General features: G+C 36.6%; 1 protein-coding gene across 5 annotated transcripts in view; it reads right to left on the minus strand.

Annotated features, from left to right (window-relative positions):
- Window positions 1-16,985, minus strand: part of HEATR5A (HEAT repeat containing 5A) — a 191,993-nt gene that overhangs the window by 69,303 nt on the left and 105,705 nt on the right. For 4 of the 5 annotated variants that reach the window (XM_072622526.1, XM_072622524.1, XM_072622523.1 and 1 more), the window contains exons 19-23: window positions 15,944-16,103; window positions 11,741-11,930; window positions 10,937-11,106; window positions 6,063-6,089; window positions 3,839-3,977 (exon numbers count right to left, since the gene is read on the minus strand). In XM_072622526.1, coding sequence (XP_072478627.1) covers window positions 3,839-3,977; window positions 6,063-6,089; window positions 10,937-11,106; window positions 11,741-11,930; window positions 15,944-16,103 — 686 coding nt within the window. The remainder of the gene's footprint in view (window positions 1-3,838; window positions 3,978-6,062; window positions 6,090-10,936; window positions 11,107-11,740; window positions 11,931-15,943; window positions 16,104-16,985) is intronic. The other variant, XM_072622525.1, reaches the window with a different exon arrangement.

The following is a 16,985-nucleotide window of genomic DNA, read 5'->3' on the forward strand; positions in this document are numbered from 1 at the left end:
CCGAGATCTTCTGGGAGGCCCACAACCAGCTTAGAAGTGGAAATCTCAATTACTTTTCAATGAGCTGGGGCAAAAGGGACAAGGAATTCTTTAGGTTTTGTTCAGCATGGGGATGAGAAAGGATGTGGATGCCCCTCTACCTGGGTCTTTCACTTCTAATGGGACATCGGAAAGAGACAATACTGTTCTGGGGCCAGGCAATTCCCCATGGTTCTAAATAGGCTCTGCAGCTATGGTTGTACATGGGGTGAAGGATAGGTCAGATGAGATTTTGGGGTCAGGAATTCAGACTCCCTAGGCTCAGGTGGGCTCTCTGGGCTTGTATTTAATGACAGTCCTCTAGAATAAGGGAATCATCTCCTGGGAAGACACAGGGTTCCCCCTATTGACTCAGGCACTTCATAGTTCACAGTTTCGAGTGTTAAAAGAGGTTAAATCTTTGTCTGAGTACCCAATTTACATCTAAAAAAAGGCTTATGGGTCAGTCATAACCATTGAGGAAAACAATCCCTTCAAGAGTTTGAGTACTCAGAACAATATGTAAAATAATGGGAATCAGTTCAAAGCAAAGCTTTATCACAACAATAGGGACATACTTTTATATTTGATGGGTCTGTGTCAATATTTAAAATGGAAAGTAGGCAATGAAAGGACTTAAAAACTACTGTTCCTTAACATAAAAAGGCAGGAGGATGAGAGGTGATGGATAGTTATTGCTCCTTGCCTCACAACCACAAAGGCTGGGGTTAATTTAGACCCAGGAACTCCAGGGCACAGGCCAAAGTGGCTTCTAGACATGGTCAACATTTTCCTTCTGCGTATCTTTTTTCCCAAGACACATGGTGGAGTTTGCGTGGTATTTCTTAGTTCTTGAAAGAATTTGGGTAGAGCTAATTCCCTCAGTTATTTACTACTCAGTCCTATAGTGTGCAGTGTTATGCAGAGTAATAAGAAATTTTTACATCTAGTCTTACTTTCTATCTTCCAATATCTGAAGACAGTTAAGTCCTCTCATTTTCAGGCTAAACAATAACTAATTCTTTTAACTGATAATCATGTACCATAATCTCAAGGATCTTGACCACTTTATTCTCTTCTGGATATTTTTTAACTTACCAGTGCTTTCGTTACAAAACAACACTCAAGATGTGGTTATCTCCTTAGTCTTAGAACCCATGCCTCGCTTAATACAGCTTAAGAACACATTAGTCCTTTCAGACTACCCTCTTAAATTCCAGGTGTATTTCTAACCTCTTCATAGATGTTTTTGGGGTAGAATCTTGCTGGTACCTTAAATTCAAAATGTCCAAAAGTGAACTATCCAAAAGCTTCCTCCACTGAAAACTTTCCAGTTTCTGTTGTATTTAACTAAATTTGAAATGACAAAATTGTATTTTATTCTTTCTTCTTTCTCTAAATCTGTTTCTGTACCCACAACATCTCTTGCATCTACCATCTTTTTTTCTGCTGACAATGATATTACAGTCTCTTAAGTGGTCATTCTGCCTGTAGTCCCTCTCCTCTCTAGCTTTTAAAATACTCCTAAGGCAGAGGTCTGATCATATCATTCTTTTGCTCAAAAACCTTAAGTGACTCACTATTGCCTTGAGGACAAAAGAAACTTCTTAGTCCATCATTTAAGACCTTCCACAACCTAGTTCCAATCTGCTTTTCTGTTTCTCTTTCACACTATCCCATTTATTCTCTATATTCTCTCCAAACTGGACTATTAATTGTTCCATAAACTAAATATATCATTTTCTATCTTTCTGCATTCATCTTCCACACCTAGAATGTACTCCTTTCTAATTTGTCTTTCAGAATTTTATTTTCAGTCAAAATTTAAATCAGGCACCATCTTCTCCAGACAGCGTCCCTAACACCACCAGCTCAAAATGTTATACCCTCTTAAAATATTCCAAGATGCTTTGTCTGAATTCTATTTATCTATATATGGCATAACTTATGTTTAGCACTGAATATTAAATTTATTGGTTTTTGTTTTATATCTTGAGTAAATCCTGAATAAATTTCTTCTTGAAGTACCAACTATTTCAATTATCTTTAAACCCCAATACCTAACATGATGGCTTACGCATAGTAAGGACTTTAGAAATGTTTGATGAGGGGCAGGATTTTAAATTCTAGGGATTATAAAGGAACTTGGGTAGTATCCCCATTTGCTTTGCTGACATAGTAGAAATTATGTGTTTTTTTTATTATTAGCTTCTATCATGACATGATCTAAGATTGTGTATATTCTGAATGAGAAAATGTGCTTTGTTATTTTACTGAAGGATATATTCAGTAGTTCTTGGAATTTCACCAGTGAGAAATAAATGTAAAATATACTATCAATAGTATATTGTCTGACTAGATGGGAGCTGCAGTATAATCTGGCAGTGAGCTTTTGTAAATTTAGGTGAGGTAAGAGGGAATGAGTGAACCTTACTCTCACTGGATTTGGCTTAAGGAGAGAATAACATACACACTCAATTGGGTATGAAAAATCTATCTTACCCTACAGGAAAGTGGTGGGGAAAGGAATAAGGGGGGTGACAGGGGAGATAATAGAAGAGAAGACAAATAGGAGGAGGGGGTAATCACTTTTGAGGAGGGACAGGGTCAAAAGAGAGAACAGAATAAATGCAGGGCAGGACAGGGTTGAGAGAAATATAGTCTTTCAGAACATGACGATTATGGAAATGTTCTGTATGACTACACATGCATAACCTGTATCAAAATGCTTGCATTCTCAAAGTGGGTGAGTGGAGAGGGAGGAAGAGAGAGAACGTGGGACTCAAAGTTTTAAAAACAAATGTAAAAACTGTTTTTACATGCAATGGGACATAAGATACATAGGCAATGGGATACAGAAATCTATTTTGCCCTACAGGAAAGGAGAGGGGAAGGGGATGGATAAGAGAAAGGGGTGTATGTGATAGAAGGGAGGGTAGATTGGGGGAAGGGGTAATCAAAATGCATGCTGCCTTGGGGTGGGAGGAGGGAAAATATGGGGAGAAAATCTGGAATTCAAAATCCTGTGGAAGTGAATGTTGAAAACTAAAATCAATTCATTAATAAAGTTTAAAAAATAAATTTAGGTAAAAGAATACACCTTTCTGGGTAAAAACAGCAAATTTAGTAAGGGTCATAGAAAGATTATCTAATAACTCTTGTGTTCTGTCGTGGAAGAACCTGTACTAGAAAAACAAACGGGCACCGTCAGGTTTAAGTGAATTCAAATTGGAACGAGGGCTTTGGTTAGAAAATGAAATGGCAACATAATATATGACAAATTTATTATGTATTAAAGACTGTTACTGGTGTTCTAATGCATTACAGCTCTGATATAAGCAAAGATGGGAAGGTTAGTGAAAAGTCTGTGTCCTATAAAGAAATGTGAAGGCACTTTAAAGATTCTAGCACAACACAGAAATCGAAGTTCTTTGGACTATTTTCCGGCTAAGTTGTCTGATAATTTATCTGGAAATCCAATTCTCTCACATCACTGCTTCAAAAGAGAGGATTACATATTTTTAAACTTAACTCCAGGGGCCAATAAAACCAGCTACATTTTTAAACTGAACCCCAAAATCCAAAAGCACTTTAAAAAAACCCAACTAAGGTCTTTTATCATTTACATATTTGTTAGACGTTCCTGATGGAGATTCTGATAGTAATTGCTTTTCGTGATTGTTTTAGGCTAAGAACTAGAAACTAGTTTGTTAAAAAGCATTTGATCATGTATAGATAATTTAAAAATAGAAACAAATTTGAACTTAAGATTATATAGGATACTCACTCACTAATGTATCATGTGGGAAAAAGACGTTACCTGGAATGAAGTCTTCTCTGCTGTCCTTAGCAAGAACAACAGCATGTTCGGAAACCTCCGCTGCCTCCCTTTGCACAATCTGCCGTAAACAAGCGAGCACTGCTCTTCTCAGTAACAAGTAGGAGCTACAGAGATTCACCTAAAAAAACCCAACACACAGCGAATGAGCAGGCTTAAATTCTTGGTGGTACAACCTTGGTCTGGTTTACTTCAACTAACCCTTCCACACTACTGTGCTAAACGTAAGAATGTGATATTCAATATTCCTAAGGCTGGAAAATGCAATGCTAACTTGCACTACTTATACTTTTTGGAAGCAGCTTTAGAATTTGTGACTATATTTCAGTATATAATACGTAATAAGTATACAACATTCAGAATAATAAAACTACTTGGAGAGGCAGAACAAATTCAAGAAAACAACAATTTACAAAGAACTCACGACTAAAACAGTTAAAACCAAAAAGGAGTAGAAAAAAAGAGGTAAGAAAATTGTTTGCTGTTTATTTAAGTCGTTATTTTTCTTCTTGTCCAGTGTATGCTGACTGCCCTGATATCTATTCATTTTAATATTATCTGCTTAAGTATTTTTTAAAAGACGCTTTTTAACAGACAAGCTCACTTCTAAGATACTTTAGATATTGTCCAATATAATATTCAGAAGCGAGCAATTAATTTTTTAAAAAATGATAAATTAGTGTGTAGATGGAAAATTCATTTTCAAAGAAAGGCAGAGGTATTTTTAACCTAAAAGCACAATAAGGCTATATCTTTTCAAAGAAGAAAGGGTCAGGTAGCTAAAGAGATGCTAGCAGCTTGGTAACCAGCTTCCAAATATTTCCACTTCAATCACAGAACTAAATTTCTTATTCTTCATTATGCAGGACTATGTAAGCATTGTTACAATGTGGCTAGCAAATAACAAAGGATAATTTAAATACATCTGAAATGATTAATTCTTACTCATTCTGAGGCTTTCAGTAATAGAAATGGCTTTTAATTTGGGCGAATCCATGAGTGGATGGGACAGAGTAAAAAGAGTCATACTTATTTTAATAATAAGTTTTTTAAATTTAAATTTTATTAAATTATTTAAAATAATAGTATCTGAATAAAAAAAACCTTATTTTAATGTAACCATAGTACTCATATTTAAAAACATTTAAAATGTCTCTTTGAATGTTGGTTCTCAAAGCAAAATCTAGGAAGCATGAGCACAATTCCTGCAGGGTTCCTTGGGGACGCTGTTGGCAGGGCGGGTGAATTGGTTGTAGATGGTGTCCGGCACTCTGCACGGCAGAAGAATGTTAGGCAGTAACTGCTTTGGGGGGAAAATGCTTTAGATTGGCACAAGTATTAAGCATGGAACTACTGGCTCTAAAATTCAAGAAGAGAGAAAATAATTGTAAAGAAAACTAAAAAAAAAAAAAGATTATCAAAATGAAAGCATTTCCCCAGAACTTTTTAGAAAATGATAGGATAAGTATGAGCCAATACTCCAGCAGAGTGAATTCTCTTTTGCAAAAAAATCTTAAAAGTAATACCATGCCAGTCATATATTTCAGATATAAGTTCAAAGAAATTTAGTTCAAGAGCTAATAAAAATGTTGAAAAACAAACAAAATAATTCTTTTCATGCCTAGGATTACTTACGCACTTAAGAAAATATACTTTAAATCTTTAAAACTGCCTCTGTCTCTAGCAAGTTGGAGTTTAAACGTACAAACAAGACCAATGCAACGCTTACTGTTTAATATTTAATTTCCCAATGTGGGCATGCTTAAAGTGCCTGCCAGGTAATGAGAAAAGATCATCCCAAGTCAGGCTGGCACATGATGCAACTAAGAAGGTTTCACATTTCTACATCATTCTCTAGCATGTAAAGTGGTAACAGGAAGAAAAGGGGCTACGGCAAACAAACAAAGCAAGCAAAATACACAAACAAACCACCCCATTTCTTTATTGCAATGAATACATAAAGTCAAAGTGATGCAAAATTAAATGGATAAAAAGAGCAAGTGTCCCAGCCGACAAAGGGGGAAGGGCTTCTTTAGGGTGCCATGGAACAAACACCATAAAGCATGCTGCACATGATCACATTTTGCATTAACAATTAGTTGAACAAAGAGGTGCCAGGAAAAACAAGAACAATTACAACAAAAACCCAACACAAACAGCACTTCAAACTCTCCAAAAACTTAGGAGTCAAGGGTCAGGGACCTACCAACACAGAATTATCCAACAAGATCTCCTGTACAAAAACAAATGATAAACTGGTCATGACAAAACCAAAAGATAAACACCAGGATGATGTTGACAATACTGAATACAAATGTTATTGAATATCATTCAAATTTGCTTAGCCACATCTCAAAAATATCCCACAAATTATTTATTCAGACTTCATCATATCAAAATGTAAAACATCTTGAAAATACTCAACCAACAGGAAATTTGAATAACGCAAAATAAACTTACCAAATTAACAGGAAAATGTAGAAGAACTACGTGTTTGCAAAGTTTGAGTTTCTGGGTGAAGCCTCACTAGCTAAAGTAGATCAAACAAGGTTCTGCGGAGGTATGAATGTTGCCAGAATGTCCAGCAAATGACATTTAGTGGTTTTGTGTAACCAAGAGTAAACTATACATTTATTACAATTAAAAACAAATTTTAAAATTGCTAGTATGCTGACTGAGAATGAAGGTTAAATATTATTTATTTAAAAGGATATTCTCCCTCACGGTGGATGGAAGGTATTCTGAATAGCAAGTCAGACATAAATATAAAACATAAAAAATTTCACAGAATCATAGACTTGCAAAGTCACAAGGGATCAGAATGACTGACTGAGCTGTCACAAGGACCACTTTTCGTGAAGACTTCAGGTGAAGGGGAAAAACCTACCATCTCCCCAGGCAGCGCATTCTACTTTTTGGATATCTCTAATTATTGGAAGTTTTTCCTGACATTAATCTAAATTTATCTACATTTTCATCTCCACTATTTCCATTCATTGCTTCTAGTTCTTCTCTTTAGGAAACAAGCAGGACAAGTACAATTTTTCTTTTACCTGACGAAAATAAAACCTGAGATAATGTCCTTCAACAAGAAAGTAATGTAATTTGCTCCAACTGATATCCAATAACTGTTATATCACTAACACAACTTGAAAAATAGCAAGTCCACTACCAATCACGCCTTGATTGAAAACCATAACAACAAATTAAAGAATGACCTTTTAAAATACTTAATAAAACAAAGTTAAAAGTACAACAGATTTTGGGCACAATTTCTGAAAACGTAAAAAAACAGTTTTAAGAAAAAGGAGAAATATCAGGCATTCAGACTTTCAACTTGGATTTTTCTCAATATTTCTAAATGTAAATATTAACTATGTAAATATGGTAAATATTAAATATAGTAAAAATCTGACAGCGTCAGTAGTCTTGTTATCTTTTCTCTAGCTGGAAAAGGTCAAAAAAGAATTAGAGTGTAAACTCATTGATGACAGCATAGCTGATTCATCTTTTCATATAACACTCCTCTGCACATAGATACATACACTCATGTGAAAAGAACTGAGCACGGTTGGGTCTTGGCTGTCGAAGTATTTGGTTTAACTATGCATTTCTGAATTGTCTCTCCTATGTAAAGGAATTCAATGGTAGATTTAAAAGGGCATTATAATAGTTCATAGATTCAACCCACTTCAATTAAAAAAGGTTTTTTTGCTAAGCACCTGCCATGTGTAAGATACTGAGTTAGATGCTTGGTATACAAAGGCAAAATTCTGAAAGGTAACACTTAACAAGCTCAGAGCTTTTAGTGCAAATTCTACTGCTGAGATAAAGCATTCAAATAAATGTACAGTAATGTGAAGAGGGAGAGAGCACTAACAATGGGAAATTCGGGAACTGGGAAAGCAGAAAACGTATAAAGATATGTAATATGAAATGTCTGAGAAGGCAGGCTAGAACCAGACTATGAACACGTTAAATATGAGGCTTCAGATTTTGTATTTTATCCTTGAGAGTATACAAGGAGTCACTGGATATTTTTGAGTTGATTAATGGAATCCATGCTTTCAGAAGATTATCTTGGCCACTGTTTGGAGGAAAGGCTGGAGAAGGCAGAAACTAGTGGCAGGGAGGCAAGTTAGGAATTTACTGTAGCAGTACGGGAAAAAATAATAAGCGTGAACGAGGAGTATACATCTAAGTGAGAAAGGCAGCAAAGCAACAGGAGGAGGAGAGAATGTGTAAGGTAAGGGAGTGGGCAACAGTGCCCAAATCTGAAAAAGATCAAGACGAATAAAGACCAAGAAAACGTCATTAGATTAAGGAATTAAGAGATGCCAGTAACTTTAGTGAGTAGTGATAGAAAGTACAAAGACTGAGGAAAGAGAAGTGAGTGGTTGGTCAGGATGAGAACTCGAGGAGAGCAGATGGCCTTTTCTGTGTACTTGGATAGGAAAGAGCAGAAGGATATAGAATAATATCTTGATGGGGAGGCAGAGTAGAAAGAAGGCTGATTTTTTTTTTAAAGTATAGGTGAGATGAGAATGTATTTGTAGTTTATAGGAAATGACCTAGTCAATAAGGAGAGACTAAAGATGAGCAAAAGGGGGTGATCCAAGTGGTTAAGCTCCTGGAGGGCAATGGAAAAAATATCCTAAAGGGCACAAATGATGAGGCTGGTGTTGGTAAAAAATAGAGCCACTTCATACCAGAGACTGGCCCAAAAAGAAAGGAAAGGAAGATAATAAAGAGGGGTTTTGAACTGTAAAACAGGAGAAGAGGTTGCCTGTAAGAGATGTGGTGATGGACTCTATTTTCTTAGTAGGCATCCTACTCTGCTGACAGGGAGATGTAGGAAGTTTGAGGAAACAAACAAGGTTTGAAATATTCACAATGGGGAGTATAATAGGGAGTCAATTAAGGAAGACTAAAAGGCCTGCCTTGCAGCAATGAATGCCCAGTTGATATTAGATGATATAAACTTTTCATGTATCCCATGGAGTCCAGCAGTCCACAACGAGTAGTAAAAGAAATGCAAATCGGAAGTTAACCTAGATTTGAAGTTTAGAAAGACAAGGAGAAATTTCTATGGTGCTTTTACAAGTACATATTGGCAGCAACCCCAATCAATATCCAAATAAAATGAAATCCAAATAAGGAAAACAAGTACAGCCAGCATGAAAAGAAGCTGGAAACGCCAACAGTGACTGTTCATCAATACTATTCTAAGACTGGGGTTTGTAAATGGTTGTTCAAATGTGAAAAGCACAAGCTATGCTTTTTCCAGGTGGAAAAGGTTTTAAGTATGGGTTTAGCTACTGATTCACACTACCCTTTCCATCCTTCCCCCCAGTTCACTCTGAAGCAGATACATTCAACCACAATGGGTCCCTGGCCAAGCTTCACTTAATGGCTGTATTTTTGGGCCCTCCTGGCTTTGAGTGAATTTAGAGTGAATGTCAATGGTAACTGTTTCTCTCTGGAACAGCAACCCTAAGGGTCTTCCCCTCCCAGCTTGATTTTCTAGTGTTTTGTTTTGTTATGTTTTTCATTAAACAGGTAAACCTTTAATTCACTTCTTAAAGAGGAGAGGCCTGTTCTCTGAAAAGGTCTTAGCCTAAAAGGGCAAGGGTCTCCCATTGCATCCTGGGCTATCTCCAGGCACCCTGATGAATATCTGGTCACTGGACCCAGAGGGCTCAGGAGGAGAAAGTGAGGCTGGTGACTTGCACAGCCCTCCCTCACTCAAATCAAAGTCAACTGCAAGTCATGTCATCATTTCCCTGATGTCATGGTCCTCTCTGAAAACAAAGGACAAACACCCAAGGTACTGATTTCAAGTCAGTAAGACCAATTTGCCCAAGCCTGGGCAGATTTATCAGCCGAAGATAAGGATCTGCTTTGGCCAAAGCAATTTACAAGTTACATTTAGGATTGCTAAAGCAGAGAGGCTGGTGTAAGAAATGCCCATGTCAATAATATTTTTGATTGCTTAAGTATAAGCATTGTTATAAAAACTGGTATAAGAAGAAATAAAGTTGAAACTTTATAAAAAATAAGAGCACTTAGGAAAATTCAGAATGGCATAATGGGAAGTGGGACGTACTTCTAGTTTTGAATAGAGTACAAATTAAACTCAATTACAAAACCTGAAGTCAGAGCACCACGGTTCTAGTTCCAGCTTCTATTAAATAGCTGTATGACCTCGGATAAGTTACTTAACTTCCTCCATTACTTTATCTGTAAAGAAAGACGGTTCCTAAGGGTCCTTACAGCTCTAATATTCTGTGTTTTACTCAGCTTCAAACTCACAGATTTGTTAAAGAATATAAAACTAAACACACTTCTCTGGTTAAACCTTAAGTTTGGTTATTTGACACGGTTTCTTGTAATATTTTTCTTTAACATGAAAACGAGTCAAAGTAAATCTCAGAAGGATATAAATAATATCCAATATTTTTTTATTCCTTTAATGAATAGTTTTATAACTGATTATTCCCTGGGTATATTGCTATAACAGATACAATGTCAAAGCATACTCAGAAACCAAACCAAAATTTTTTTTGTTTGGAATGGCATCATTTATTTTTATTAAACTAAGTAATGAGAGCTTACAATTATGTATTGCTTATTGTGAAGCAGGTCTAAATACCGTTATCCCGATTTTAGCGATTAATAAACTGAGCCCATGATAGGCTGTGACTTCTCTGAAATGTATTTAGTCTTATTGATCTTTGGACAAGTACCACATTTTGCATAGGTTTGTAGACTCCACAGTGCCTAGTACAGTGCTCTGTACATAGGAGCCACCTGACAAATATTTGATGAATAAACGAATATTTCAAATATTTGGCTTAACAAACAATCTAAGCCCTGAGCTTTTGGGCATGAGATGGAAGGCATGATCTTTAAAAAATGGACTAATGTAGTTTAAGATATATATGAAAACTTAAAAAAGAACTAGAGAAAGCTAAATGTTACACTAATAAAATATTCCTGAGAATTTAAAAAATGACAATGTAAATTTTAAGAAATTTCAAATAAAAGAAGAAAAAAATACATTTAAAATTTGATACTCACACAGAGGCAGCTCACCAGACCAGATAAATTGACATGACGTGGGGCAAACATATGAAGCTGCTGAAGACAAGAGATGGCTTGCGCTTGCACAAGGCAATCGGGGTTATCCTGCATCACTGCACATCCCAAGAGACAGGATGTCCGTAAAGCAGAAACGGCAGTACTGCTACCTAAAATTAAAAAGAAATCTTCTAATAAATGGGCCCATGATGTTTTGAGTTATGTTACTTCATTATTAAGATGCACAAAACTGGAGGCATTTATTTATTTTTGACTTACAACAAAATTCTTGAACTAAAATTTATTCTGGGAAAAATGGGTAGATGCTGTGCTATTTGGCTTATGAAAAAATTAAAGTATTCATTCAAAAATAAAGGGTTTATTCAATAAGATATCAACAATCAGTGAACTTAAGTCAAATCACCTCAAAGTTACATCAAATTTTTTTTTTCCTGAACAGCCAGGGTTGGAATTAGCAGATAACCTCAGCAGTGGAATTGTTAGCATGTAAGCTGCATTAGTTGAAAGGCATTTCTACCACTAACCCTATATTCCCTTGGCTCTGAACAGACTAAAATGAATACATTAGTTTTGGGGGGGTCCATCTATTTATCTCCCATTTGGATGCTTTCCCACATTACATTAATGTTAAAATAAATCACAGTAGTTTACACGATCTGCCAAAAGGTCAAGAGAACACTGCTGAACAGGCTGTGCAATATTTTGCTATATGGTGCACTGATTCAAAACTGTTCCAACATCACTACCTTACGAATGAATCATTTAAAAAGAAGCTGTTCAGACCTTGCAACTCTGGGCCCAATGTGGCGATAAGTGCGTTCAAGCATCGTCCAAGACTTTGGTGAACTTCAGCATGAGTAGGCGGAACAGTCAACAGCAGCATTAGTATAAGAGAGAGGGTAGATTCCACATGGACATGGTACAGTGGACCAGCAGAATCAATTATCAACGAGAGAGAATGCAGTGCCCAGGTCTGGGAAGTTAGGGGAGAAAAACAAACTGTTACAACAAAAGAATATAACATTTTAAAAATACTGTAGTTCCATTAAATAACAGATCCAAGAAAAACATTTTTAAAGAAGTAGGAGATTTTCTAAAAGCCCCTTATCCCCACATCCAATAATGAACATCATGGATAGGTCTGAAAATGAAATTCAAGGTTATTTTCTTGAAACTAAGTTAAGGAATGCCATACTATTTTCTTTAAACTAAGCACACAGAGCTCACTGCTCCCCACCCCAAAGCCATCTAACCTCAAATTTAATTGTGTATATCAGAATGAAACACATGTTTATGCGTATCTTAATAGTAATCACCATAAAAATAATTTGAAATTACATTACTTTCTATTAATAACTTATTGTTTACATCAACTATTGTTTAAAACCACCTTAAATAATGGCTTTTGAACAAACTTATAGAAAGAACAAAAATCCTCTCACCCCATATTATTTTTTTTACACAGTGAAAAATTTCACATCACACTAAACACAAAAGATAGAGAGAATTAGAATATAAATGATTTCATGTCAGTGTCCACTGATGGAATAAATGCTTTCAAAACCATGAAGTGAATATAATATAGCAATACAACTTCTCATCACCAGGTAGTTAAAATTATATCCTCCTAAAGACTGAAACTGAAATATGAAGCCTTACAGTCAAAAGAATTTTACTTGAATTCTTCTTTTTCTTTGTTTATTGAAAGAGAAAAATTTTCAACTTAAACAGAAACAATTAAAGAGTAAGAAAACTCCCTGCTGACACAGATATACTATGGTCTCCAAGGCTTATTTATCCGAAGGCACGTTTTACTTTGTCATATCTAACTCTGAAATACCAAACTTGTTTCCATTTTATCCCACTCTTCCAGATTTCTTATAAAAAGGAATATATAAAGAAGAGCACATGAAAGTTGCATGTTGAAAAGAAAGCCCTGAAAATAACATGGCAATCCTGGGGGGTAGGAGTAGGGGAGGAGGTTTTACGCTAAGTATAACACTTGAGTTGCAATTAACTACATTTCCATATCTTAAATGAAATATAAAACAGTTATTTGCAGAACTAGTTCAGATTTTCTAAAACCGGATTCACTTTAGTTCATACACAAGTGTTTGGAAGTTACTTATGTTTATATAAAATGAAGCTATGAATACTTTTCTATGCAGCGATTGCACACTAGGAAGGACAAGACAAAGGCAGCTTAAGGGATGGCGTTTTCTCGGACCTGAAGAGTGAAAAGACTACATAAATGGTTGGTTTTCATGCACATGGATGTATTCTCTTTATTAAAGGAAATCCAAGTGGTGCTATAAGAAATGAAGATATGTAAAAAGGTTCCTGGAGGAGAATATAACAGCAAAGACCCTGGCATGCCCTGGTGGGGCTGTCGTACACATTCTTAGAGCTGCTTTTCTAAAAGGAAAGCAACTTTTGAGGGGTCAACAATCACTTTTAATCCAGTACAAATATCATTCACTTAGTTCAGGGGAAAAAGTCAGCATCCTGAAACTTTCAGAGAAAATACAGAGAAGCAAAGAACAGACAGGGCTTCCAACTGTCTGACCATAAGCAACATACATCATGGATCAACAGGCAGATCCAACTGTCTGCCATGCATACGTAGTTACCAGAGAGAGAAGCGCCAACATCTGGGTTTTCAAAGCCAGGGGCTCCTTAGTGGCTGCCCAGAGTCTCATCTGGCCAAACAAACATTTCCAATGAGTAAAACCCAAAACAACACCTCGCCTCAGAGTATTTATACACTTTTCAGAAGCGGAGAGCAGGACTCTCTGACACAGCGCCTCAACAGAAATTAACAAAAGGTACTGAGGCCTATTAATGGGCAGGGAAGATTTTTAACACTTCTCCCCCCCCCCCCCCCCCCCATTAACCTCACATCACCATTACAGGGAAGCAAGATGATACCATGTATGAAGTTTAATTTTCTGCATTTCTGCAGCATCCCATTCTTTTCTTGCATGATCTGATGTTAGGCTATCTCTAAGCAACCCCATAAAAATGGTACTGCCTTTGTGTAAGTCTTCATTCAGTACCTCAAGTCCTAGGTCAATTTCATCAAAATCCCTTTCACTCGAAATGCAGGCAAGCTCTAGGCTATAAGGATCACACAGCAAAACACAGGGAAGTTAAACTCCAGCCTCAAGCAAACTGGATACACAGGTTACGTCTCTTTCCTGCTGATGTCAAATGCTTCTGGATAAGTCATTTGGAAATTAGCAAGAGTTTGTTTTTGATCGTTACCACACACTACTCGAATCTGTTGAGGACACAATCTCCCTTTAATGTCATGAAGAACACCTTGCTCTCCGGGTTATTTGCTGTTAAAAACTTATCCAACATTTCTAGCACGGTGCAGATGGATCTCAGTTTATGCTCCACTTTCTCCCTACAGTCTTAACCAGCCTCTCTAGGCTGGAAATTATTCCAAGGTGACCTCTGACCCCCTGAATACATCTTATGCAGGCTACACAGAGTAGGTTGTGCTCTTTATTACAGGCTGGTCCCTTGCTTGACTTGCTTTTATGCGGGTGTCCATATTGTTACCATACTCAAGCTTTGCTTTCTGAATTGTCTTAGTGAACAGGCTGTCAGTGGGATTAGGGACAGTGGTAGGAGCCAGAACAGGGCTCCGGGGGATGGGGGAAGCAAAACAGAGGGTAGGAGTAGGAGAAAACCAACCCAGATCGGCAGTCCTTGAAATCACTTGCAATTAGCACCATTTTGATAAATGTTAAAGATACTCTCGCCCTACCCCCAAGCACTGAGACACACAAGGCAGAGAAGCTCACAACCGCTGCCTTTTCTGTTCTACTTCCCTTCCACACATGTACTATTCTTCAAAAGTTTATGAAACAAAATACATTTTATATTATCACAAAGTCAACTACTAATTCCAAAGATAACTTATTAAAAAGATAAATGTTGCTTTTATGGCACTGAAAAATTTGAAAGTTTCTTTTTTTTAGTTCATCAACCAAAGTTAATAAGTGTCTACTTTGTGCACATTAGACATTTACTAAATGGAGTGTGCAAATGAGCAGGAAAGGAAGAATTCAAAATAGTCTCTGATTTTGAAGAGATTAAAGTATAGCAGATGAGACAATACTAGGCAGTATGTCATTAAGTACTGGATTCGTATGGACTATACATGTGAGAGTACCTTCAGAGATTGCAGGCTGGGATGAGATAAAATTTTAGAGATGGTAGGTAAGACCTGAGTTAGAACCTGGGAGCCAATGAGAATTTGTAGCGAAGGAAAGGGCATCCCAACAGAAGAAGAAAGCAAAAGAAAGCTCACAGGCAGGGATGTAGGGAAGATAAAGATCAGAAAGGATTGAGATCAGATGTCAAAGGAGGCAAAGCTAAAGAGCTATCACAGGGTTACTTGATAGTGGAAATTAAAAGTCAGGCTGGAATTTCTGATTTCATCCAAAAGGCTCTACTGTGGATCTTTTATGCAGATAAGTAACATTGTGAAGGGTGTTTTTAGCAAGATTTAACTTGCTGGAGGGATCTGAATGGGAAAAAACTGGGAGATAGAGTTCAGTTATGAGGCTAGAGTAGTAATCCGGGAATGAAGTCATACGTGCAGAGACTTAAGAATAGTGGTATAAAGAATGGAAAGGAAGGGAAGAATTCGAGAAATATTTTTGAAGGAATAACTTAAAGGTGTTCTTGCCTTATCTGAAAAAGAAAGCAAAGGAGAAAAGAGAAGTAAAAAATAATTTCAATATTTTAACTTGGAAATGGAGGCAACGGTACTATCACTGATGAAAAATGGTAAGATACACAGCAGACTACAATGTGAGGGATGCTAAATTTAATAAGGCCCAATAAATAAATAAAGGCTAGAAATGACTTTGAGATTCATCCATGAACTGTCAGCTCTTAGAGAAAACAAAATCATTTATAGCACCTATAAAGTGCATATTTCTGATGAAGGTATCAAATCAAGGACCTTACCCGTACATCAGGAGAAGTTCCATCTTGTGACAAAGTGTAAAGAATGCCAATACAAGCGTTCAAGTGTTGAGAAGACCCCACTCCTCCTATATATCTGTGCAGGGATCCCAAAGCCAAAGAATGTCCTGTTCTGGTTACCACATCCCTAGCTGATTTCAATCTATTTTATAGGGGAAAAAATACAATAAAGAAATTTTTTAAAAAGGGAATACAGTTATGCCAAAATTCCTGGATAAACATCACTGGTTATAAAAACTAGAACTACGTTATCAGAAATGTCAACTGTACTAAAAAGAGTAATACATTCAATGAAGTAATATTGTATAAGTGACGATTTGTTCGTCATCTCGTATTTCAATGGAAGCCACTTATCCATGTTTAGCCCTTTACCACTGTTCACTCACGTTCATTATTTTTTTTTACGGTTCTCTCACTCTTGTGTTTCAATTTCAAGTTTCTCCATGGCTCTGGCCTTTTCATCAGGAATGCTTGGAAGCACTCTATTTCATTAAAATTCCATTTCCCCCCACCTATGGCGGTATGCCAGGTAAGCCATTTTTGGCTACAAGCTACTATTATTTGCCTTCTGGATACCACATAGCAAGGTATCCACTCCTTTACAGTGGTGGCTGCTAAACTGTGTGAGATTCTATGTTTCCTTCGTACTCAAATTCCTTCTTTCTGAGTATTTGCAATATTTTTTTTTTTACTGGTAAGCTCTAGATTTTTTTTTTTTTAATGTTCCTGTGAGTTCCCATTTTGAGGTTTCTTTCAGGTAATGAAGTGTAATTTTTCTACTTCCACTTTATCCTGTGGTTCTAAGAAATTTGGACAGTTTTCTTTTAAGATTTAGATGACATAGTAGACGGAAATGGGCCTAGAGTCAGAAACACCCAAGTTCAAACCTGACCTCAGATACTTATAACCTGGGTGACTCTGGGCAAGTCATTTACCCTTGTTTGCCTCAGTTACCTCATTTGTAAAATGAGCTGGAGAAGGAAATGTCAAACCACTTCAGTGATCAGACACAGCTGAAAAACAA

This window comes from Notamacropus eugenii, chromosome 7 (genome assembly GCF_028372415.1).
Source record: "Notamacropus eugenii isolate mMacEug1 chromosome 7, mMacEug1.pri_v2, whole genome shotgun sequence".
In the NCBI taxonomy this organism is placed as follows: Eukaryota; Metazoa; Chordata; class Mammalia; order Diprotodontia; family Macropodidae; genus Notamacropus; species Notamacropus eugenii.